We start from the raw sequence: 26,253 nt of genomic DNA, 5'->3' as shown, positions 1-26,253 counted from the left end.
AACTAATTACACACACTAGATGGAGAGAGAACTAATTACACACACTAGTATGGAGGGAGAGAGAGAGAGAACTAATTACACACACTAGTATGGAGAGAGAGAACTAATTACACACTAGTATGGAGGAGAGAGAACTAATTACACACACTAGTATGGACTAGTATGGAGAGAGAACTAATTACACTACTATGTATGGAGAGAGAGAACTAATTACACACACTAGTATGGATGGAGAGAGAGAACTAATTACACACACTAGTATGGAGAGAGAGAGAGAACTAATTACACACACTAGTATGGAGGAGAGAACTAATTACACACACTAGTATGGAGGAGAGAGAACTAATTACTAATTACACACACTAGTATGGAGAGGGGAGAGAGAACTAATTACACACACTAGTATGGAGAGAGAACTAATTACACACACTAGATGGAGAGAGAGAGAGAACTAATTACACACACTAGTATGGAGAGATGGAGGGAGACTAATTACACACACTAGTATGGAGGGAGAGAGAACTAATTACACACACTAGTATGAGAGAGAGAGAGAGAACTAATTACACACACTAGTATGGGAGAGAGAGAACTAATTACACACTAGTATGGAGGAGAGAGAACTAATTACACACTAGTATGGGAGAGGAGAGAACTAATTACACACACTAGTATGGAGAGAGAACTAATTACACACACTAGTATGAGAGAGAGAGAACTAATTACACACTAGTATGGAGGGAGAGAACTAATTACACACTAGTATGGAGAGAGAGAGAGAACTAATTACACACACTAGTATGGGGAGAGAGAACTAATTACACACACTAGTATGGAGGGAGGGAGAGAGAGAACTAATTACACACACTAGTATGGAGAGAGAGAACTAATTACACACACTAGTAGGGAGAGAGAGAACTAATTACACACACTAGTATGGAGAGAGAGAACTAATTACACACACACACACTAGTATGGAGAGAGAGAACTAATTACACACACTAGTATGGGAGAGAAAGAGAACTAATTACACACACTAGTATGGAGAGGAAAGAGAACTAATTACACACACTAGTATGGAGAGAGAGAACTAATTACACACACTAGTATGGAGAACTAATTACACACACTAGAGAGAGAGAGAACTACACACACTAGTATGATAACTAATTACACACACACTAGTAGGGAGAGAGAGAACTAATTACACACTAGTATGGAGGGAGAGAGAGAACTAATTACACACACTAGTATGGAGGGGAGAGAGAACTAATTACACACACTAGTATGGAGAGAGAGAACTAATTACACACTAGTATGGAGGGAGAGAACACAACTAGTTGAGTCAGAGTTACTCTACCTGCAGTGAAGACTAATTACACACACTAGTATGAGAACTAATTACACACACTAGTATGGGACAGTGTCAATTACACACATTACTCTGGAGAGAGAGTGTTCTCACACACTAGTATCAGAGAGGAACTAATCTACTGCAGTGTTGGAGGGAGGACAGTAATTCAGTCAGGGTTACACACCTGCAGTGAGAACTAATTACACACTAGTATGGAGGGAGAGAACTAAACTTTGAGTCAGGGTTACTCTACCTGCAGTGTTCTCTGGGACAGTGTCAGTCAGGGTTACTCTACCTGCAGTGTTCTCTGGGACAGTGTCAGTCAGGGTTACTCTACCTGCAGTGTTCTCTGGGACAGTGTCAGTCAGGGTTACTCTACCTGCAGTGTCCTCTGTTCTGGGACAGTGTCAGTCAGGGTTACTCTACCTGCAGTGTTCTCTGGGACAGTGTCAGTCAGGGTTACTCTACCTGCAGTGTTCTCTGGGACAGTGTCCGTCAGGGTTACCTACTGGGCAGTGTTCTCTGGGACAGTCATCCTACCTACAGTGATGTGCTGAGTCATCCTACCTACAGTGATGTGCCCGGTCAGGCTTGATGCTGCAGCACTTGGGACACTTGTACACCACCTGTCCCGGCTTCAGCTGAAGACTCTCGATGTACTCTTTAGTGGCGTTTCCTGTTGGCACAGCTCCCTATAGGACAGACAGAGCAGTGAGTTGACTTGATGACTTATCATGACTCACCTGTTGGTGAAATGGGGTCTACTGTTGCAGTGGTCAGGCAGTGTTATAGAATGTTGATGTGTTTTAAGCTGGTGCATTACTGTATTGGCTGCAGTCTTGCGAGCTCTGACCCAACTTTGCTATTTTTTTTATTTTATTTTTTTTTTTACTTATGATCGACAAGAACTTTTGAACATCAGATCGGCAGTTAATGACCTCAATTCCAGCTTCAACATCACTCATCTGCCCTGGGATATTTCGTAATTCCGACCCAATTTTAGGCTATCAAGAGAAAACACAGGCAAAAAAAAAAAGAGGCAGAGAAGGAGCACTCGAGATTAAAGCGAATAGAAAACTGGCAACCTCTGACCTCTTAATTGTGGATTTTTCTATCAACAGGACTCTCGTAACCGCAATATTCTGGGCTTTTCTGAAACTTCAGGACAAGGTAACAACACACAAGCTTTAGTGAATGATTTGTCCCAAATACAATGCTTCAGGATTTTTGAAATATTTAGGACTAACTTATTCCTTGCCACCCATTCTGAAACTAACTGCAGCTCTTTAAGTGTTGCAGTCATTTCAGCTTCTGTAGTAGCTGATGTGTATAGTCATCCGCATACATTGACACACTGGCTCTACTCAAAGCATGTCGTTAGTAAAGATTGAAAAAGTAAGGGCCCAGACAGCTGCCCTGGGGAATTCCTGATTCTACCTGGATTATGTTGGCAAAGCTTCCATTAAAGAACACCCTCTGTGTTCTGTTAGACAGGTAACTCTTTATCCACATTATAGCAGAGGGTGTAAAGCCATAACTCATACTTTTTTTTTCCAGCAACAGGCCCTGGAACGGACCCTGTATGTAGCTAACTTACTTTCTCAAGTTCTTGTCATTTTTATTTCTTGTGATTTTTGTTTGTTTTCTAGTACTACTGCATTGTTGGGAAAGAGCCAGCAAGAAAAGGCATTTAACAGTACTAGTACAACTGACAATAACAACGAGATACAGGTAACGAGTTCAAACAGGTGCAGTTAATACAGGTAATGAGTGGAGAACAGGAGGGCTTCTTAAAGAAAAACTAACAGGTCTGTGAGAGCCGGAATTCTTACTGGTTGGTAGGTGATCAAATACTTGTCATGCAATAAAATGCTAATGAATTACATAAAAATTATACAATGCGATTCTGTTTTTGTTTTGTTTTAGATTACCGATAAAACATTCTCACAGTTGAAGTGTACCTATGATAAAACATTACAGACCTCTACATGCTTTGTAAGTAGGAAAACCTGCAACATTGGCAGTGTATCAAATACTTGTTCACCCCACTGTAGATGTGAGTCAGCGGTCGTGTTCAGTTAGGCACAAAACAGGAGGAAAACGTTTTGAAACTAATAAAGAGCCCGCCACTACCTGAACTTATCCCAACAACAACAAAACTCCTCTTTTCCTTTAAGCTGTTTCAAAACGTTTTTTACTTACGGTGTTGTGCCTATGTTTACCAATGAACACAACCCAGACAACACCAGCATGTCAATGGTGTACAGTGTGTTCAGTTTGAACAACTCACAGGGTCGGTGCACATGGCCCTGAAGTGAGAGGCGAGAGCCAGGAAGGCCAGAGTGTTGAACACAGTCCCGTTGACTAAGCTATAGGTCAGGTTTTTAGAAGGCAACAGCATGACGAAGAGCACAACAAACTCAGCATAGAACACCAACATCCAGGTGATAACCCCGCACACGATGCCACACGCGTCCCTGAATGAACAGATTCAATCATTTTATTACACATGTTTTTTTTTCTATACACAAAGTTGCCTCAGTTATTTGAGTAAAAAAAAACACACACAAAAAAAAAAATCAAATATATAAATAATTATTTTTATGAAGTCAGCTGACAAAGGTTCGTTTCCATTCTGGTGCTCGTTATCACCATGTGGGTGGGCACGCTACGAATGGACAGCCTGGGACAACCAGGCTGTGCACGGTAGCAACCCAAAGGGATTTCAATGGACAACTATGTTTACATTCAATACAATTGGAAAATACAGACAATATAGGCGTAAACACAAATACATAATCATTTTAGACAAGATCCAGGTCAGTGATCTACGTTGCATGACCTCTCATTACAAAGACTTAGGTTTAGGGTTTTATGGAAGATTCCTGGAATTAAGTTGAAATAAGCAGGAAATCCAGGAATCCTCCAACCCGGGAATTCTGGGAAAGTTACCCTTTCAACGCACGCTAACGCCACGGTCTAGTAACCCAAAGGTTGCATTATGGACAACTATGTTTACCATGTGGCTCAGTTGTAGAGCACGCTCAGTTGCAACCCCAAGCGTTGCATTATGGACAACTATGTTTACCATGTGGCTCAGTTGGTAGAGTCTAGCAAACCCAAACGTTGCATTATGGACAACTATGTTTACCATGTGGCTCAGTTTGGTAGCCGTTGCATTATGGACAACTATGTTTAGCTCAGTTGGTAGAGCACGCTGGCTCACGGTTAGTAACCCCAAACGTTGCATTATGGACAACTATGTTTACCATGTGGCTCAGTTGGTAGAGCACGGTCTAGCAACCCAAAGGTTGCATTATGGACAACTATGTTTACCATGTGGCTCAGTTGGTAGAGCACGCTAACGCCACGGTCTAGCAACCCAAACGTTGCATTATGGACAACTATGTTTACCATGTGGCTCAGTTGGTAGAGCACGCTAACGCCACGGTCTAGTAACCCAAACGTTGCATTATGGACAACTATGTTTACCATGTGGCTCAGTTGGTAGAGCACGCTAACGCCACGGTCTAGCAACCCAAAGGTTGCATTATGGACAACTATGTTTACCATGTGGCTCAGTTGGTAGAGCACGCAAGCGTTGCATTATGGACAACTGTTTACCATGTGGCTCTAGCACAACCCAAAACATTATGGACAACTATGTTTACCATGTTTACCATGGCTCAGTTGGTAGAGCACGCCGCTTGCAAAACCAGGGTTGTGGGACGGAGGTCCCGTGGGACCGGTGCGAAAAACGTAAGTCACTCTGGATAAGAGAATCTGCTATAAAAAAAAATTAAAAGGACCAAAATATGTAAATCAAACTACCTGATAAACCACATGCCGCTGGGGATGTGCTGGGAGACGGGGACACACGGCTGCTCAGTCTGCAGGCAGGCAGCCTGCCTCTCCACGTCCCTGCACCTGAACAACAACACCTTATTCATTCATACCTGCTGTACCCAATACATCTTGCTTTACACACATGGATCTTGCCTTAGACCGCTACGCCACTCAGGAGTCCCATCATCGTAATGACATGAAAACTATTGGCAGATTATTATCAATGACTGATCAACAGCTGTAACAAGTTGTCCAGTGTAGGAAATCCTCACTGCTTCTAGAAGAGACCCACATTCACTCAGGCCCCGTAGTCACACAAACAGACCTGTGCACCGGGCTCTTCATCGTACAGACTCAGGATGGGGCCCGCCTCACAGTCACCGCATGCTGTGGGCAGAAAGGGTAGAAGAAGAAGTGGTACGACAGTGAGCAAATACTGGCACATTCAGTGTACACTTCAGTAGAGATAGAATACTGTAACACTGTACATTTACCCCGTAATGACAAAAGTGAAAACATGTTCTTACAATTTTTTGCCCATTTAATTGATCATTTACATAATAATTTACATATTTACAACCAAGTCAATACATGTTTGAATCACCTTTGGCATCGATTACAGCTGTGAGTCTTTCTGGGTCTAAGTCTAAGAGCTTTGCACACCTGGATTGTACAATATTTGCACATTTTTTATTTTTAAAATTCTTCAAGTTCTGTCAAGTTGGTTGTTGAACATTGCTAGACAGCCATTTAAGTCTTGATATATATATTTTCAAGCCGATTAAGTCAAAACTGTAATAAGGCCACTCAGGAACATTCAATGTCGTTGTGGTAAGCTAGTCCAGGGTAGATTTGGCCTTGTTTTTAGGTTATTGTACTGCTGAAAAAGGTGAATTTGTCTCTGTGTCTTGGAAAGCAGACTGAACCAGGTTTTCCTCAAGGATTTTGCCTGTGCTTAGCTCTATTCTATTTTTTTTTTATCCTAAAAAACTCCCTAGTCCTTGCCAATGACAAGCACACCCATAACATGATGCACCCACCACCATGCTTGAAAATATGAAGTGGTACTCAGCAACACGTCATATTCATTTATTTTATTTAACTAGGCAAGTCAGTTAAGAACAAATTCTTATTTATAATGACGGCCTACCAAGAGGCTAAAGGCCTCCCGGGATGGGGGCTGGGATTAAAAATAAAAAAATACATGCAAATGAATTACTTCAAAAATCATACAATGTGATTTCCTGGATTTTTGTTTTAGATTCCATCTCTCACAGTTGAAGTGCACCTTCGATAAAAATTACAGACCTCTACATGTTTTGTAAGTAGGAAAACCTGCAAAATCGGCAGTGTATCAAATACTTGTTCTCCCCACTGTAAATATAGGACAAACCACACATTACGACAAGAGAGACAACACAACATGGAGACCTAAGACAACATAGCAAGGCAGCAACACAACATGGTAAAAGCATTATTGGGCACAGACAACAGCAAAGGGCAAGAAGGTAGAGACATCAATACATCACACAAAGCAGCCACAACTGTCAGTAAGAGTGTCCATGATTGAGTGTTGAATGAAGAGATTGAGATAAAACTGTCCAGTTTGAGTGTTTGCTGCAGCTCGTTCCAGTCGCTAGCTGCAGCGAACTGAAAAGACGAGCGACCCAGGGATGTGTGCACTTTGGGGACCTTTAACAGAATGTGACTGGCAGAATAGGTCTTGTATGTGAAGGATGAGGGCTGCAGTAGATATATCAGATAGGGGGGGGGGGGAGTGAGGCCTAAGAGGGTTATATAAATAAGCATCAACCAGTGGGTCTTGCAACAAGTATACAGAGATGACCAGTTTACAGAGGAGTATAGAGTAGAGTGCAGTGATGTGTCCTATAAAGAGCATTGGTGGCAAATCTGATATTGGATTTGCCCACAACATTACTTTTTGTGCTGAATACAAAGGGTTAACTGGTTTGCCACCTTTTTTGCAGTATTACTTTAGCGCCCTTTTGCAAACAGGATTTTTTTTAAATATTCTCATTCCGTACAGGCTTCCTGTCTTTTCACTCAGATTAGTATTAAGGAGTAACTAATGTACAATGTTGTTTCTCCTATCACAGCCATTAAACTCTTAACAGTTTTAAAGTCACCATTGGCATCATGGTGAAATCCCAGAGTGGTTTCCTTCCTCCCCGGCAACTGAGTTAGGAAGAACGCCTGTATCTTTGTAGTGGCTGGGTGTTTTGATATACCGTCCAAATTGTAATTAATAACTTCACCATGCTCAAAAGGGATATTCGATGTCTGCTTTTTTTAACCCATCAACCAACAGGTGTCCTTCTTTGTGAGGCATTGGAAAACCTCCCTGGTCGTTGTGATTGAATTTCACTGCTCGACTGAGGGACCTTACAGATAATTGTATGTGTGGGGTCCAGAGATGAGGAAGTCATTCAAAAATCATGTTAAACACTATTATTGCACACAGAGTGAGTCCATGCAACTTATGTGACTATTTAAGCTTACCATAACAAAGAGGTTAAATACTTATTGACTCAAGACATTTCAGCTTTTAAAAAACAATTTGACTGACATTATGAGGTATTTTGTGTAGGCCAGCACCACAAAAATCTCATATTTAATCCATTTAAAATTCAAACTGTAACAACAAAAAATGTGGAAAAAGTCAAAGGGGTGTGAATACTTTCTGAAGGTTCTGTACATGCACTTTATCTACAGTACCTAATGTCAATCCAACTACTAGCCTAATTTGCTGTTAGTGTAAACATTGGAAACATTAGTCAATATGGAAAATCTACCAGAAAACAAAAACCAAGTGATCCATGAGAACATAAAATGATTGTTCTGTGTGTCAGATAACCACTCAAGCGTGTCCAGCGCACACAATCACCTCGTGGCAAAAATACTGTATGCAGCAGAGCAGTGTTTGTTTGCCTCCCAAATGGTACCTCATTTCCAATTATAGTACACTACTTTTGTCCAGAGCTCTATAGGCTGTGGTAAATTTTAAAAAAATAGTGCACTAAATAGGGAATAGTTTGCAATTTGGGACACAAATCCTGACTCAGTAGTATCACAGCTCTATGTAAACGGAAATACTGCTGTGCTGGCTGAGCATTTACCCCTCACTGTGATGCCAATGACAAATTCGACCTGAGGATAACAGACACCAGGACATCTGACTTCTGTGTCATTTTCTGACGAAAGATTGTGCCTCCTAGTGATCTAATAAGACAAACTTATGTATACAAACATACCCGTATTAGCTGCTACACGCACGCACACACACACACACACACACACCTGTGATTAGATCACTGGAGGTGATGGGGACCACGGGGATGATGGTGAAAATCAAAGTAAAGGGCATCACTGTCGCAATATTGTAGCTGGCTTGGCCTGTGCAGAATGTCCCACGACCCTCCCACCCACCATCATCATGCTAAAAGATGCGACAGTTTGGTTGGAAAGACGAACTAGCCACCAGCTAAACGTTTACAAGCCAGCTGTTATGCAAGCAACGTTAATGTTTTATTTATTTATTAACTAACTGGCTAGTTTATGTGGGTTAGTTTGCGGTTTTCCTTTGAGTTAAACGTAGCTAACGCGTTAGAGATAGCTAACGATATGTAAAACAGAACAGCTCGTCATATACACCATTGTTATTCAACTACATAATCAGATCATAGTAATTTAACAGCCTGGTAGCGAAGCGTGTAAACAAATAATACTGGCTGTAGTTAGCTAATTAGCTAGCCATCTCACTACCTGGCTGGAAATGCGAGCTAGCCAACGTTAGCTTACCTAGATAGCCAACGGTAACTAGTAGCTCATTTACCTGTCTTCAACATAGACTTGTCATGCTGCGAGAGTCCAGGAAGAGAACTTTCTTAAAAATGGATCTGAAAACAAACTATGGTAAATGAGCTAAAATCTCGTACAAAACAGGCATGAAATGACTCCTGGTGAATCTACAGCGGAGGAACTGTCAACACCGTCCTCTCTCTCTTCCATCGAGGCGGAGAGTCACTAGTAACTCAAAATTGGTTCACTAGTGACTCAACATTGATTCACTAGGGACTCAACATTGATTCACTAGTGACTCAACATTGAGTCACCAGCAATCGATTCTTTGTATATATATATTTTTTTAAGTTAATTTTGAAAGGGCTTTACCTGTACCTTTTTTTCCTGTACAACTGTGGTGCTGAAGTGTATAATTAAAATTTAAAAACTTGATCGCATACAACCACCGAATTTTTCCTAATATGTGTTGCGCATTCTACATAAACATGAATTTCACTTGGCACATTCACGCTGAGTTGAGCAACACAAGGTTGTATTAAAAGAGGTGTTGGGAGAAGTCACGTCCTCCCAGTCCGGTGTCCAGGCGTAGGAGCGGTGAGGGGGTGTTTTGGTTTTATGGGTGCAGGGTTAGTGGGTTGTGCAAATATATATCTTTTTTTTACCGTGCACATTTCCTTTTCATTGAAATATATTTAATCAATAATGTGGAATTATTAACATTCTGAATTGAGAAAGGCAGCAATACACAAAAAAGCCTCAAGTCTGCCGGAAATTCACACGAAGAAGAAGAAGTGGCGCTGGCCAATGGCTGAAGAGTAGGTTCTGTTTTGCTGATCTGTAGGCGGTGGTCGTTTTTAACCGCTTCTCGTGGCTTGTTTGATGTTTTATTGTTTAATTGAATGTAATTTCCCTTTGAAACCTTTGGAAGTTGAGGAATATTGTTTTGTGTGCAAACGGATCAACCGGAAGTTGCCTAGTCTACTGATAAACATAAACCTCTGGAATCATCAATAAACCCATTTATAAACTCACACTGGACTGGAGTATAACATTCCAATAGAGAAAGATAAAGGGCATTTTAATCTGAAAAGGACCCATGAGCACCAACGTGATGTTCAGGAGCATGTCAAATTGTTGTCAAATGAAAGCCAAGAGTCTATCGAAATTAAGTTATAATCTACATTTTTTTCAACCATTTTCCATCCCAAACAAAATGTGGAATAAGCAAAGGCTTTGATTTCTGGTCAAACCGATGGAAAAATAATCTTTGAAAAAAATTACCAGAAATAAATAGTCTTAAAATGTATTTGAAATATATCAAAACACAATTATGTTGACGTGAATACCCCCTACCAACTAATATAAACACTTAGATTTAGTTTTGGATAAATGATTTGCCTTCTGTAAACATTGGCTTACGCCTTGTAATTCCTTTACCAGAAACCCCACATCTTTAAAGCTGCAATCAGCAGTAGAAACGATAACAAAGTGGCCTCCCCTGGTTTCAGTAAAATACTGGGGCTGGAGAAATGGGATCGCTTTCAAATTCATAGACAGACCTAACTACGTCTTAACTATGTTTTGAGGCTATATAGTGTGTGTTTACATTGGAGTAAAAACGATCTTGTATTTTGTGTTCTGATGGGGTATGACAGGTGAACTAAAGATCATGAGGTATTTGAAAGTTATTTTATTCAAGAATCAAAAAGGTACACATCATTAATTTATAAGTCCACAAAAATAGTTGTAGCAACGGCTGATTGACCATTTCAGATATGTTTACGTTTCTCTCCCTCGTGAGGAGGGAGGGGATAATGAAAGTTCACGGAAGGTAGACCTATCAATTAGTTAGAGTGTTTTTACTGAAATCAAGTTTGTTTATGAATTATTAAAATGATTAAAACACGTAATTGAAATCGGTAACAGAGTTACCTCAAAATCAGTACTGTAATTATAGCAATTTGAATGATCTACAAGGAGAAATCACAGAGGTCACAAACCACTGTCCTGCCTTCCACTGGCTGTTATGTCCTGACCTTAGTTCCTTTTTATGTCTCTATTTTCAGTTTGGCCGGGGCGTGAGTTGGGGTGGCCATTCTATGTTTTGTTCTGTGTGTTAGATCTCTATGTATTTGGCCTGGTATGGTTCCCAATCAGAGGCAGCTGTCATTCGTTGTCTCTGATTGAGAACCACACTTAGGCAGCCTGTTTTCCCACTATGGGTTGTGGGTAGTTGTTTTCTGTTTTGTGTGTTTTGCAGCTTGCAGAACTGTTCGTTTGGCCTGTTGTTTTTTGTTCAAGTATTCGTTATATTAAAACTATTATGAATGGTCCTCTTCTCTACCACGTTACACTGGCACCTGTTATGTTCAGTCCTCTTCTTCTCCTCGAGTGTCTCCTGTTACTGTCCTCTCTTCTACTGACTGTTACACTGGCATCCTGTTATGTTCAGCTCATAGTGTCTCCTGTTACTGTCCTCCCTTCCACTGACTGTTATGTTCAGCTCATAGTGTCTACTGTTACTGTCCTCCCTTCCACTGACTGTTATGTTCAGCTCATAGTGTCTCCTGTTACTGTCCTCTCTTCTACTGACTGTTATGTTCAGATCATAGTGTCTCCTGTTACTGTCCTCCCTTCCACTGACTGTTATGTTCAGCTCATAGTGTCTCCTGTTACTGTCCTCTCTTCCACTGACTGTTATGTTCAGCTCATAGTGTCTCCTGTTACTGTCCTCCCTTCTACTGACTGTTATGTTCAGCTCATAGTGTCTCCTGTTACTGTCCTCCCTTCTACTGACTGTTATGTTCAGCTCATAGTGTCTCCTGTTACTGTCCTCTCTTCCACTGACTGTTATGTTCAGCTCATAGTGTCTCCTGTTACTGTCCTCTCTTCTACTGACTGTTATGTTCAGATCATAGTGTCTCCTGTTACTGTCCTCCCTTCTACTGACTGTTATGTTCAGATCATAGTGTCTCCTGTTACTGTCCTCTCTTCTACTGACTGTTATGTTCAGCTCATAGTGTCTCCTGTTACTGTCCTCTCTTCTACTGACTGTTATGTTCAGATCATAGTGTCTCCTGTTACTGTCCTCCCTTCCACTGACTGTTATGTTCAGCTCATAGTGTCTCCTGTTACTGTCCTCTCTTCTACTGACTGTTATGTTCAGCTCATAGTGTCTCCTGTTACTGTCCTCCCTTCTACTGACTGTTATGTTCATAGTGTCTCCTGTTACTGTCCTCTCTTCTACTGACTGTTATGTTCAGCTCATAGTGTCTCCTGTTACTGTCCTCCCTTCTACTGACTGTTATGTCCAGCTCATAGTGTCTCCTGTTACTGTCCTCCCTTCTACTGACTGTTATGTTCATAGTGTCTCCTGTTACTGTCCTCCCTTCTACTGACTGTTATGTTCATAGTGTCTCCTGTTACTGTCCTCTCTTCCACTGACTGTTATGTTCATCTCATAGTGTCTCCTGTTACTGTCCTCTCTTCTACTGACTGTTATGTTCATAGTGTCTCCTGTTACTGTCCTCTCTTCTACTGACTGTTAGGTTCAGATCATAGTGTCTCCTGTTACTGTCCTCTCTTCTACTGACTGTTATGTTCAGCTCATAGTGTCTCCTGTTACTGTCCTCTCTTCCACTGACTGTTATGTTCAGCTCATAGTGTCTCCTGTTACTGTCCTCTCTTCTACTGACTGTTATGTTCAGCTCATAGTGTCTCCTGTTACTGTCCTCCCTTCCACTGACTGTTATGTTCAGCTCATAGTGTCTCCTGTTACTGTCCTCTCTTCTACTGACTGTTATGTTCAGCTCATAGTGTCTCCTGTTACTGTCCTCCCTTCCACTGACATTCTGTTATGTTCAGCTAATAACTGTTTTCTCTCTTCAGGTCATCTGGTGGTCAAAGCAAGACTTTGAAAACAGTCTGTGCCCTGTTCCCCTAATCTCTTGTGGAGAGATGACAACTTTTGTTTCCCAAAAGCATAACCATGGCTCATCCTTAGAACTATAGCCTTAAGATGCCATCAGATTCTTTTGGGAAACTGGGCCCAGGACAACCTGTTCTGTCCTCCCCTTCTACTCTGTTATGTTCAGCTCTAGTGTCTCTCTGTCCTCTCTCTGTCTCATCTCTCTGTTCTCTACTGACTTTCAGCTCATAGTGTCTCTGTTACTGTCCTCTTCTCAATTCAATTCAAGGGCTTTATTGTCATGGGAAACATGTTTTAACATGTTCAGCTCAGTGTCTCCTGTTAAGCTGTTATGAGTGAAGTTACTGTCCTCTCTTCCACTGATACTGTTATGTTCAAAAGTGTCTCCTGAAATAGACAAACATGAACAGTAAACATTACACTCACATAAGTTCCTGTTAAAAGAATACTGTCCTCTCTTCTAGACATTACAAATGTCATAGTGTCTCCTGTTACTGTCCTCCCTTCTACTGACTGTATACAGTGTTGTAACCATGTACAAAAGGGAAAATATGTTAAGCTCATAAATTGTATTTACAATGGTCAGTTTGTTTTCTGTCCTCCCTTCCTCCAGTTAATGTCAGCTCTCCCACTGCTTCTTACTGTTATGTTCACCTACCACATTTACATTTCCACATGTTATGTTCAGCTCATAGTAGCTGACTGTCCTCTCTTCTACTGACTGTTATGTCCAGCTCATAGTGTCTCCTGTTACTGTCCTCCCTTCCACTGACTGTTATGTTCAGCTCATAGTGTCTCCTGTTACTGTCCTCCCTTCACTGACTGTTATGACATCCAGTCTCCTGGAACTGCCCCTTTACAATAGTTATGTTCATCTAGGTCTCCTTTAAGGCTCATAGTGTCTCCTGTTACCACTCTTCATGACTGTTATGTTGAGAAGGATTCCTGTTATCCTCCCTTCCCTACTGTTATTCCTTAAAGAGGTTACTGGGGTTTCAGGTGTCTCCTGTTACTGTCCTCCCTTCCAACTGGTTCAGCTGATTGTCTCCTGTTACTGTCCTCCCTTCACTGACTGTTATGTTCAGTGAGGGAGTTTGTCCTCCACCATTGGGGGCCAGAGCTCAGCTGTTACAGTCCCTTTGACTGTTATGGCTCATAGTGTCTCCTGTTACTGGAACTGTTATGTTCCTCAGTGTCTCCTGTTACTGGGAGGCTTCTACTGACTGTTATGTTCAGCTCAGGCCTGTTAGACTGGTGTTATGAACGCTCAGTGCCCTTGTTTGGGTTCAGTAGTGGCCTCTCTTCAGAGCCTGGAGGTACTGACTGTTATGTTCAGCTCATAGTGTCTCCTGTTACCTCCTCCTTCCACAGCTCCGTTATGTTCAGCTCATAGTGTCTCCTGTTACTGTCCTCCCTTCCACTGGTCTGTTTGTTCAGCTCATAGTGATGCTATTTACTGTCCTCCCTTCAACTGTTATGTTCAGCCAGTGGAGTTACTGAGCTGGAGGAGCTGTTACTGTCCTCCCTTCTACTGACTGTTATGTTCAGAGTGTCTCCTGTTAACTGCACTGGTTCAGAAGTGTCCTGAACACCAGACTGTTATGTTCAGCTCATAGTGTCTCCTGTTACTGGACTGAGTTCAGTAGTGTCTCCTGTTACTGTCCTCCCTTTAATGGTTCAGCTCATAGTGCTGTTACTGTCCTCCCTTCCACTGGATGTTCAGCTCAGCCAACAGCTGAGTGTTCAGCTCAAGTGTCTCCTGTTAGTCTCTCTTCTTCTGTTGTATTTCACATAGTGTCTCCTGTTACTGTCCTCCCTTCCACTGACTGTTATGTTCAGCTCAAGTGTCTCCTGTTACTGTCCTCCTCTTCTACTGACTGTTATGTTCAGCTCATAGTGTCTCCTGTTACTGTCCTCCCTTCACTGCTGTTATGTTCAGCTCATAGTGTCTCCTGTTACTGTCTGTTATGTTCAGTTCATACTCTTCACTGGCATCCTGTTATGTTCAGCTCATAGTGTCTCCTGTACTGTCCTCCCTTCTACTGAGCAGTGTCTCCTGTTAACTGTTATGTTCAGCTCACAGTGGAACGGGCCTCCCTTCCACTGACTGTTATGTTCAGCTTATTTGACTGAATGTTCAGCTCATAGTGTCTCCTGTTAGCTCATAGTGTCTCCTGTTACTGTCCTCTCTTCCACTGACTGTTATGTTCAGCTCATAGTGTCTCCTTACTGTCCTCTCTTCCACTGACTGTTAGGAGCACAATGGAGTCCTCCCTTCAACTGTTATGTTCATGGCGAGATCATGGAATAGTGGCTGTCCTTCCTGACTGTTATGTTCAGGTTATGTTCAGGAAGAGCAGCTCCTTCTACTGACTGTTATGTTCAGCTCATGAGGTGGTGATCCTTCACTCTGTTATGTTCACTGATATGTTACTGTCCTCCCTTCCTGACTGTTATGTTCAGCTCATAGTGTCTCCTGTTATGCAGAGATGTCTCCTGTTACTGTCGCCTTCCACTGGTCTGTTATGTTCAGCTCATAGTGGTTACTGGAGAAGATGTTCAATAGTGTGTTACTGTCCTCTCTTCTGCATAGCAATGATAAGAGAGACCATGTGAGGTTATGACAGAGCCAAGTGACTTGGTGTATAGCGAGACATACTGTTATGAGAGGGCCTGTTAGAACAGAGCCCTGTGGGGACACCAGTGGTGAGAGCACGTGGTGAGGAGACGGATTCTCGCCACGCCACCTGGTCAGAGCGACCTGTCAGGTAGGACGCAATCCAAGCGTGGTCTCCGCGCCGGGACTGATGCCCAACTCGGAGAGGGTGGAGAGGAGGATCTGATGGTTCACAGTTATGTTCAGAAGGCAGCCGACTGTTAGGTCTAGAAGGATGAGAGCAGAGGAGAGAGAGTTAGCTTTAGCAGTGCGGAGCGCCTCCGTGATACAGAGAAGAGCAGTCTCAGTTGAATGACTAGTCTTGAAACCTGACTGATTTGGTTCAAGAAGGTCATTCTGAGAGAGATAGCTGGGAGAGCTGGCTTCAAGGACGGCACGTTCAAGAGTTTTGGAGAGAAAAGAAAGAAGTGGATACTGGTCTGTTAGTTGTTGACATCGGAGGGATCGAGTGTAGGTTTTTTCAGAAGGAGTGCAACTCTCGCTCCCTTCTTGAAGACGGGAGGGACTGTCCTCCCTTCTAGCGGTTCAGGGATGAGTTGATGAGCGAGGTGAGGTAAGGGAGAAGGTCACTGTCCTCTCTTCCGGAGATGGTCTGGAGAAGAGAGGAGGGGATAGGGTCATAGCGGGCAGGTTGTTGGGCGGTCTCCTGGTCCCCTTCACAAGACGCGAGATGTCATCTGGAGAGAGAGGGGAGAAAGAGGTCAGACTGCACAGGGTAGGGCAGTGTCTCCTGAGTCCTCCTTCAGAATGTTCAGCGGTGTCGTTTGACTTAGCAAACGACTGGATCGGATGTCAGCTCGACCTGTTCTTTTTCAAAATGGTTGACTGAAGTCATCTGCAGAGAGGGAGTCACTCTCTTCTACTGAGCTGTTATGTTCAGCTCATAGTGTCTCTGTTAGGGGGAGTGGGGAGGAGGATTCAAGAGGGAGGAGAAGGTGGCAAGTGTCTCCTGTTACTGTCCTCCCCTTCCTAGGGTTAGAGGCAGATGCTTGGAATTTAGAGTGGTAGAAAGTGGCTTTAGTGTCTCCTGTTAGCAGAGACAGAGGAGGAAAATGTCAGAGAGGAGGGAGTTCAGAAAGGATGCCAGGTCCGCAGGGAGGCGAGTTTTCCTCCATTTCCCGCTCGGCTGCCCTGACTGAGTTCCCATAGTGTCTCCTGTGAGCTCGCAATGAGTCAGCTCAAGTGTCTCCACGGAGCGGGAGGGGAGGTCTCCTGAGCCTTCCTGGAGGATAGGGGACATAGAGAGTCAAAGGATGCAGAAAGGGAGGAGAGGAGTGGTTGAGGAGGCAGAATCAGGAGATAGGTTGGAGAAGGTTTGAGCAGAGTGGAAGAGATGATAGGATGGAAGAGGAGAGAGTAGTGGGGGAGAGAGCCTTAAGATGCCAAGGTTGGGACGGCGCGATACCATCCGAGTAGGGGCAGTGTGGGAAGTGTTGGATGAGAGCGAGAGGGAAAAGGATACAAGGTAGTGGTCGGAGACTTGGAGGGGAGTTGCAATGAGGTTAGTGGAGGAACAGCATCTAGTAAAGATCACGACACCTACCACGACACCTACCATGACACCTACCATGACACCTACCACGACACCTACCACGACACCTACCACGACACCTACCTAGACACCTACCACGACACCTACCACGACACCTACCACGACACCTACCTAGACACCTACCACGACACCTACCACGACACCTACCATGACACCTACCACCTACCCTCTTTCCATTTACTGTTCCAAGCATCCTCACCCACTGAGCACCGACCAACACTGTACGTCCATGGACGTTGAAATTTGGTCAGTCAACCCTGGCCAGACCAAATCTGAACCAATCATAGACATCTATGTTTCACAAGTTTGGACAGCTCCGCACAGAAGAGAACTGTACAGTACAGTAGGGTATAATAACAAGGACAGGTGAAACTGATCAGGGTGTGACATTTCTGTGGCTGACTCCTGGTTGCAAACCTATGTAGTTTGATTGGAGTTGAAAAGGTATGGGGTTTAGGCCTCTTAACTTGGGCCTCTTCACTAAAGGTCTGGGCTTAGGCCTCTTAACTTGGGCCTCTTCACTAAAGGTCTGGGCTTAGGCCTCTTAACTTGGGCCTCTTCACTAAAGGTATGGGCTTGGGCCTCTTAAGGTATGGGTTTTAGGCCCCTTCACTAAAGGTATGGGCTTAGGCCTCTTAACTTGGGCCTCTTCACTAAAGGTATGGGCTTAGGCCTCTTAACTTGGGCCTTTAAGGTATGGGTTTTAGGCCCCTTCACTAAAGATATGGGGTTTAGGCCTCTTCACTAAAGGTATGGGGTTTAGGCCTCTTCACTAAAGGTATGGGGTTTAGGCCTCTTCACTACAGGTATGGGGTTTACTATGGGCTTTAGGCCTCTTCACTACAGGTATGGGGTTTAGGCCCCTTCACTAAAGGTATGGGTTTTAGGCCCCTTCACTAAAGGTATGGGGTTTAGGTCTCTTCACTAAAGGTATGGGGTTTAGGCCCCTTCACTAAAGGTATGGGGTTTAGGCCTCTTCACTAAAGGTATGGGCTTAGGCCTCTTCACTAAAGGTATGGGCTTAGGCCTCTTCACTAACGGTATGGGCTTAGGCCTCTTCACTAAAGCTATGGGCTTAGGCCTCTTCACTAAAGCTATGGGTTTAGGCCTCTTCACTAAAGGTATGGGTTTAGGCCTCTTCACTAAAGGTATGGGCTTTAGCTAGCTAGCGACTAGAATGAGCTGCAACAAACACTCAAACTGGACAGTTTTATCTCAATCTCTTCATTCAAAGACTCAATCATGGACACTCTTACTGACCGTTTGGCTGCTTTGCGTGATGTATTGATGTCTCTACCTTCTGGCCCTTTGTGCTGTTGTCTGTGATGTATTGATGTCTCTACCTTCTGGCCCTTTGTGCTGTTGTCTGTGATGTATTGATGTCTCTACCTTCTGGCCCTTTGTGCTGTTGTCTGTGATGTATTGATGTCTCTACCTTCTGGCCCTTTGTGCTGTTGTCTGTGATGTATTGATGTCTCTACCTTCTGGCCCTTTGTGCTGTTGTCTGTGATGTATTGATGTCTCTACCTTCTGGCCCTTTGTGCTGTTGTCTGTGATGTATTGATGTCTCTACCTTCTGGCCCTTTGTGCTGTTGTCTGTGATGTATTGATGTCTCTACCTTCTGGCCCTTTGTGCTGTTGTCTGTGATGTATTGATGTCTCTACCTTCTGGCCCTTTGTGCTGTTGTCTGTGATGTATTGATGTCTCTACCTTCTGGCCCTTTGTGCTGTTTTCTGTGCCCAATGATGTTTGTACCATGTTGTGTTGCTACCATGTTGTGCTGCTACCATGTTGTGCTGCTACCATGTTGTTGTCATGTTGTGCTGCTACCATGTTGTGTTGCTACCATGTTGTTGTTGTGTTGCTACCATGCTGGGTTGTCATGTTGTGTTGCTACCATGTTGTTGTCATGTTATGTTGCTACCATGTTGTTGTCATGTTGTGTTGCTACCATGCTGGGTTGTCATGTTGTGTTGCTACCATGTTGTGCTGCTGCCATGTTGTGTTGCTACCATGTTGTGTTGCTACCATGTTGTTGTCATGTTGTGTTGCTACCATGTTGTGTTGCTATCATTTTGTTGTCATGTTGTGTTGCTACCATGTTGTTGTCATGTTGTGTTGCTACCATGCTGGGTTGTCATGTTGTGTTGCTACCATGCTGGGTTGTCATGTTGTGTTGCTACCATGTTGTTGTCATGTTATGTTGCTACCATGTTGTTGTCATGTTGTGTTGCTACCATGCTGGGTTGTCATGTTGTGTTGCTACCATGTTGTGCTGCTGCCATGTTGTGTTGCTACCATGTTGTTGTCATGTTGTGTTGCTACCATGTTGTGTTGCTATCATTTTGTTGTCATGTTGTGTTGCTACCATGTTGTTGTCATGTTGTGTTGCTACCATGCTGGGTTGTCATGTTGTGTTGCTACCATGCTGGGTTGTCATGTTGTGTTGCTACCATGCTGGGTTGTCATGTTGTGTTGCTACCATGCTGGGTTGTCATGTTGTGTTGCTACCATGCTGGGTTGTCATGTTGTGTTGCTACCATGCTGGGTTGTCATGTTGTGTTGCTACCATGCTGGGTTGTCATGTTGTGTTGCTACCATGTTGTTGCTATGTTATGTTGCTACCATGTTGTCATGTTGTGTTGCTGCCTTGCTATGTTGTTGTCTTAGGTCTCTCTTTATGTAGTGTTGTGTTGTCTCTCTTGTCGTGATGTTTGCTTTGTCCTATATTTCTATTAAATGTATTTATAGCCCCGTCCCCACAGGAGGCCTTTTGCCTTTTTGTAGATCGTCATTGTAGATAAGAATTTGTTCTTAACTGACTTGCCTAGTTAAATAAAAATAAAACATAAAAATGTAGGCCTCTTTACTTAAAGGTATGGATTTTAGGCCTCTTAACTTGGGCCTCTTCAATAAAGGTATATGGGGTTTTAGGCCTCTTGACTCAGGCTTCATCAGGTCCTCATACAAAGCTTGCTGCTCTATACAACCACAACATAACTACCACAACCAACCCAAAACAGCTACTACAACCAACCCAAAACAACTACTACAAACTACCCAAAACAACTACCACAAACTACCTAAAACAACTACCACAAACAACCCAAAACAACTACCTCTCAAACAACCCAAAACAACTACCTCTCAAACTACCCAAAACAACTACCACTCAAACAACCCAAAACAGCTATAAAGGACTATCAACCTCAAAAGCTGCCAAATTACAGACACGAGCCTATTTTTTGCAGTTTATGAAACGTACCACGAGATGGCAGCATTGAGTTGAGTTTGTTCTTCTATATTCTAGATCGTTCGAGAAGTCATTCTAAATGCACACCACTTGTATAGTGGTGTGCACTTGACCCACAGGCTGATGGGTAATATAAAAATAGATTTGAACACTGCTTTTTAAAAACTCAAAGAAAAAATGCATGGATTGAGATCAGTGAGTATGAAATACTAAGAAAATAACATGCCAGGTTTTTTGGGGGGGGGGGGGGGGGGGGGTTCTGCACCATTCAAAGACACTGAGTCCAACTATACTGAACAAAAATATAAACGCAACATGTAAAGTGTTGGTCCCATGTTTCATGACCTGACGTAAAATATTCCCAAAATGTTCCATACTGCACAAAAATATATTTTTCCTCCCAAATTTTGTGCACAAATTGGTTTACATCCCTGTTAGTGAGCATTTCTCCTTTGCCAAGATAATCCATCCACCTGACAGGTGTGGCATATCAAGAAGTTGATTAAATAGCATGATCATTACATAGGTGCACCTTGTCCCTGGGGACAATAATAGGCCACTCTATAATGTGCAGTTTTGTCACACAACACAAAGCCACAGATGTCTCAAGTTTTAAAGGAGTGTGAAATTGGCATGCTGACTGCAGGAATGTCCACCAGTGCTATTGCCAGATAATTGAATGTTCATATCTCTACCATAAGCCGCCTCCAACGTTGTCTTAGAGAAATTGACAGTACGTTCAACCGGCCTCACAACCACAGACCATGTGTAACTACGCCAGCCCATGATCTCCACATCCAGCTTCTTCAATTGCGGATTTGTTTGAGACCAGCCACCAGCACAGCTGATGAAACTGAGGAGTATTTCTGTCTGTAATAAATCCCTTTTGTGGAGAAAAACTTCATTCAGATTGGCTGGGCCTGGCTCCCAAGTGGGTGGACCTATACCCTCCCAGGCCCACCCATGGGGGCGGCAGGGTAGCCTAGTGGTTAGAGCGTTGGACTAGTAACCGCAAGGTTGCAAGTTCAAACCCCCGAGCTGACAAGGTACAAATCTGTCATTCTGCCCCTGAACAGGCAGTTCAGCCACTGTTCCTAGACTGTCATTGTAAATAAGAATTTGTTCTTAACTGACTTGCCTAACTGACAGCCATTTAAAAAATGGCTGTGACCCTGCCCAGTAAAGTGAAATCAATAGATTAGAGCCTAATGAATTGATTTAAATGGACCGATTTCCTTATATGAACCGTAACTCAGTAAAAACAAAATGAAATTGTTCAGTAATAATATACGCCTACCAAATACTACACCAAACTATCCAAATGATTATTATGTCATTCTTGAACTGTACCATATTACAATGAACAGATCCTCCTACTCTCTCTAAATATCTTTAACTCTGTACGCCAGTGTAGTCTAATTGTCATGGTAACTCATTTCACAGGTCTGGTGTTTCACGTCATCCTTTCAATACAACAGCTGTAGGACCAGTTGTCAGCTTATAGAGTAGTGGTGCAACTTCAACACACACACACACACACACACACACATATATACACACACACACACACACACACACACAGACACACATATACACACACACACACATACACACACACACACACACATATACACACACACACACACACATATACACACACACACAGACACACATATACACACACACACACACACACACACACACACACACACACACACACATATATACACACACACACACACATATATACACACACACAGACACACATATACACACACACACACATACACACACACACACATATATACACACACACACACACACACACACACACACACACACACACAGAGCCAGGCAACCATCTGAAGCACTGGTCTCTTCAGACCTGAGGCTGTTCTCTAATTGATTCTGTCCATCCCAAAATAAAACCTTTTTAAATAACTCTGTTTTTCTTAAGCAGGAAGTCAACGTCTAAACTGCAGTAATTTTAGACAGGATCTTCCTTCTTCCTGGGATTCTCAAGGTGCATCTTAACCTGTTGAAAGTTTAATACTACACTCATTTAATTTGAGTATCAAACTAACACATTCAACATTTTTAAATAACATCTGTTTTTCCAAAGGAACAGTAAACTAATCCAACCATAATTTTTAGAAGGATTGCCTTGTGAGTAAGGCTAACTTCTTCAATGGTTATCTTCATCACATCTAATGAAAGGGTAGCTTGCTGGTGGGATCCAGTCCCAAATGGCACCCTATCCCCTAGGGCCCTGGACCAAAATAGTGCACTATCAGTCCTGGACCAAAGTAGTGCACTATCAGTCCTGGACCAAAGTAGTGCACTCAGCCCCTGGACCAAAGTAGTGCACTATCAGCCCTGGACTGTAGTGACCAAAGTAGTGCACTATCAGCCCTGGATCAAAGTAGTGCACTATCAGCCCTGGACCAAAGTAGTGCACTATCAGCCCTAGTAGTGCACTATGTAGGAGGGTGCGATTTGGGAATCAACCCAAGACTTAAAGATCCAATGCAGATGTTTTTTATTTTTTATCTCAATATCAAATCATTTCTGGGTAAAAAACAAAAAGTACCTTACTGTGATTGTTTACAAATTAAAATGGTCAAAAGATGATAACAATTACTTCTTAGCGAAGAGCAATTTCTTAAAACAAGAACATATCTAGGACTGTCTGGGTGTGGTCTGAGTGGGGGGCTTTTCAAACAGTTCTTACACTAAGTGGGCAGGTCTAACACTAAGTGGGCAGGTCTAACACTAAGTGGGCAGGTCTTACACTAAGTGGGCAGGTCTTACACTAAGTGGGCAGGTCTAACACTAAGTGGGCAGGTCTAACACTAAGTAGGCAGGTCTAACACTAAGTGGGCAGGTCTAACACTAAGTGGGCAGGTGTTACACTAAGTGGGCAGGTCTAACACTAAGTGGGCAGGTCTAACACTAAGTGGGCAGGTGTACAACACTAAGTGGGCAGGTCTTACACTAGTGGGCAGGTCTAACACTAAGTGGGCAGGTGTAACACTAAGTGGGCAGGTCTAACACTAAGTGGGCAGGTCTAACACTAAGTGGGCAGGTCTTACACTAAGTGGGCAGGTCTTACACTAAGTGGGCAGGTCTTACACTAAGTGGGCAGGTCTAACACTAAGTGGGCAGGTCTAACACTAAGTGGGCAGGTCTTACACTAAGTGGGCAGGTCTTACACTAAGTGGGCAGGTCTAACACTAAGTGGCCAGGTCTAACACTAAGTGGGCAGGTCTAACACTAAGTGGGAAGGTCTAACACTAAGTGGGCAGGTCTTACACTAAGTGGGCAGGTCTTACACTAAGTGGGCAGGTCTAACACTAAGTGGGCAGGTGTTACACTAAGTGGGCAGGTGTTACACTAAGGGCAGGTCTAACACTAAGTGGGCAGGTCTAACACTAAGTGGGCAGGTCTTACACTAAGTGGGCAGGTCTTACACTAAGTGGGCAGGTCTTACACTAAGTGGGCAGGTCTAACACTAAGTGGGCAGGTCTTACACTAAGTGGGCAGGTGTTACACTAAGTGGGCAGGTCTAACACTAAGTGGGCAGGTCTAACACTAAGTGGGCAGGTCTAACACTAAGTGGGCAGGTGTTACTAAGTGGGCAGGTCTAACACTAAGTGGGCAGGTCTAACACTAAGTGGGCAGGTCTAACACTAAGTGGGCAGGTGTTACACTAAGTGGGCATTAACACTAAGGTCAGGTCCTGGATCACCTGGTCAGTCCCTGGCAGGTCACCAGGTCAGTCTCACTGGGATCACCTGGGCAGTCCCTGGATCACCTGGTCAGTCCCTGATCCACCTGGTCAGGTCTCTGGGATCACCTGGCCAGTGGACACCTGGCAGGTCTAACCTATAAGTGGTCAGTCTGGAACACCTGGGCAGGTCACCTGGTCAGGCATTATCACCTGGTCAGTCCCTGGATCACCTGGTCAGTCCTGGATCACCAGGCCAGTCTCTGGATCACCTGGTCAGTCCCTGGATCACCTGGTCAGTCCCTGGATCACCTGGTCAGTCCCTGGATCCCCTGGTCAGTCTCTGGATCACCTGGCCAGTCTCTGGATCACCTGGCCAGTCTCTGGATCACCTGGTCAGTCCCTGGATCCCCTGGTCAGTCTCTGGATCACCTGGTCAGTCCATGTTAGCAGGTGTCTTCATATATTCTACATGCGGCGTATATAAAAACACAGGAATATGACGTTTTTGACAGCACTGGGCCTTTAAATCAGTACTGATGCTTAATCATTGTGCATTTGCTATGTAGGCCTACAGCATGCAAACACACACTGTACTGATGCTACTGCATTAGCCATCTGGAGAAGAGAGAGGGTCAATGAGAAAGAAAGTCACCTGTTGCCATAGCAGCAAAACCAAAAGGACAGGTTTCCCATCTCTTCTACTGTTAGAGAGAAAATCATTTGCCTGCTACAATGCTTCATGATTTGCATAAATTGCATCCTGAGCAACAACAAAAAATCTGCAATACTGATACATTCAGCTCTTAGATTATTCGATTAGTAGCATGTTTGATTTTATCTCCCTCACTAGCTTTAAGCACCAACTGTCAGAGCAGCTCACAGATTACTGCACATGTACATAGCCCACCTATAATTTAGCCCAAACAACTACCTCTTTCCCTACTGTATTTAATTAATTAATTAATTTGCTCCTTTGCACCCCATTATTTTTATTTCTACTTTGCACATTATTCCACTGCAAATCTACCATTCCAGTGTTTTACTTGCTATATTGTATTTACTTTGCCACCATGGCCTTTTTTTGCCTTTACCTCCCTTATCTCACCTCATTTGCTCACATCGTATATAGACTTGTTTCTACTGTATTATTGACTGTATGTTTGTTTTATTCCATGTGAAACTCTGTGTCGTTGTATGTGTCGAACTGCTTTGCTTTATCTTGGCCAGGTCGCAATTGTAAATGAGAACTTGTTCTCAACTTGCCTACCTGGTTAAATAAAGGTGTTCTCAACTTGCCTACCTGGTTAAATAAAGGTGTTCTCAACTAGTCTACCTGGTTAAATAAAGGTGTTCTCAACTTGTCTACCTGGTTAAATAAAGGTGTTCTCAACTAGTCTACCTGGTTAAATAAAGGTGTTCTCAACTAGTCTACCTGGTTAAATAAAGGTGTTCTCAACTTGTCTACCTGGTTAAATAAAGGTGTTCTCTGGTTAAATAAAGGTGTTCTCAACTAGTCTACCTGGTTAAATAAAGGTGCAACTTGCCTGGTTAAATAAAAGGTGTTCTCAACTAGCCTACCTGGTTAAATAAAGGTGTTCTCAACTAGTCGACCTGGTTAAATAAAGGTGAAATAAATCAAATTTAAAAAATGATTCCCAAGTGAATAAATGTCCCACGTCACAGACTAGATTTAGACCGAGTGTGTTGGTTTTAAAACACGTGTTATACGGCACTGGACAATACGTTTTATGTGCAAATGACTGATAAATCAATACCAAGGACTGACTGAAACACCAGTGCATTTATTCCATTAGAAATAAATAGACACGCGCCATAATAACGAATCACACAATTCCCGAACCAATATAGACACGGCAGGTAGCCTCGACAATTGGGACCCTGGCTGCGACCCTCCTCGCTGCGAGTGTCTCAGTGGACGTTCGAAAATGCAAACCCACCCACTTATATTATAGACTGTGTGTAACAGGACAAATATAAACACCACACACATTATTATAATGTCTTATAAGCTCTGCAAACATTTAACAGTTTATAAACGTGTCATCAATACAGCAAAGATGTGAGAACGC

At 43.1% G+C, this 26,253-nt stretch overlaps 2 protein-coding genes across 3 annotated transcripts in view; one reads left to right on the top strand and one right to left on the bottom strand.

Moving 5' to 3' along the window:
- Positions 1-26,253, top strand: part of LOC135575108 (doublecortin domain-containing protein 2-like) — a 492,912-nt gene that overhangs the window by 371,680 nt on the left and 94,979 nt on the right. The gene's annotated exons all lie outside the window — the stretch shown is intronic.
- LOC135574954 (palmitoyltransferase ZDHHC3-A-like) lies at positions 1,890-9,497 on the bottom strand. 2 transcript variants are annotated; one of them, XM_065027081.1, is made up of 5 exons: positions 9,392-9,497; positions 5,526-5,587; positions 5,186-5,281; positions 3,645-3,831; positions 1,890-2,046 (listed from the first exon to the last, which is right to left on the bottom strand). In XM_065027081.1, the coding sequence occupies exons 2-5, from the start codon at positions 5,543-5,545 to the stop codon at positions 1,918-1,920; spliced, it is 432 nt and encodes a 143-aa protein (XP_064883153.1). In that variant the 5' UTR covers positions 5,546-5,587; positions 9,392-9,497; the 3' UTR covers positions 1,890-1,917. The 2 variants fall into 2 exon arrangements, with proteins under 2 accessions (XP_064883153.1, XP_064883152.1); XM_065027080.1 differs by lacking the exon at positions 9,392-9,497 and adding an exon at positions 9,054-9,224.

This window comes from Oncorhynchus nerka, linkage group LG14, assembly GCF_034236695.1.
Source record: "Oncorhynchus nerka isolate Pitt River linkage group LG14, Oner_Uvic_2.0, whole genome shotgun sequence".
Lineage (NCBI taxonomy): Eukaryota > Metazoa > Chordata > Actinopteri > Salmoniformes > Salmonidae > Oncorhynchus > Oncorhynchus nerka.
This window is presented reverse-complemented; position numbering and strand designations above follow the sequence as displayed.

Excerpts from the sequence above, each read along its gene's own strand:
- LOC135574954 (XM_065027081.1), bottom strand. The coding sequence starts at position 5,545 with ATGAAGAGCCCGGTGCACAG. Across the intron at positions 5,282-5,525 it reads ATGAAGAGCCCGGTGCACAG|GTGCAGGGACGTGGAGAGGC; the intron begins GTCTGTTTGTGT and ends GTTGTTGTTCAG. Across the intron at positions 2,047-3,644 it reads GGGCCATGTGCACCGACCCT|GGAGCTGTGCCAACAGGAAA; the intron begins GTGAGTTGTTCA and ends TCTGTCCTATAG.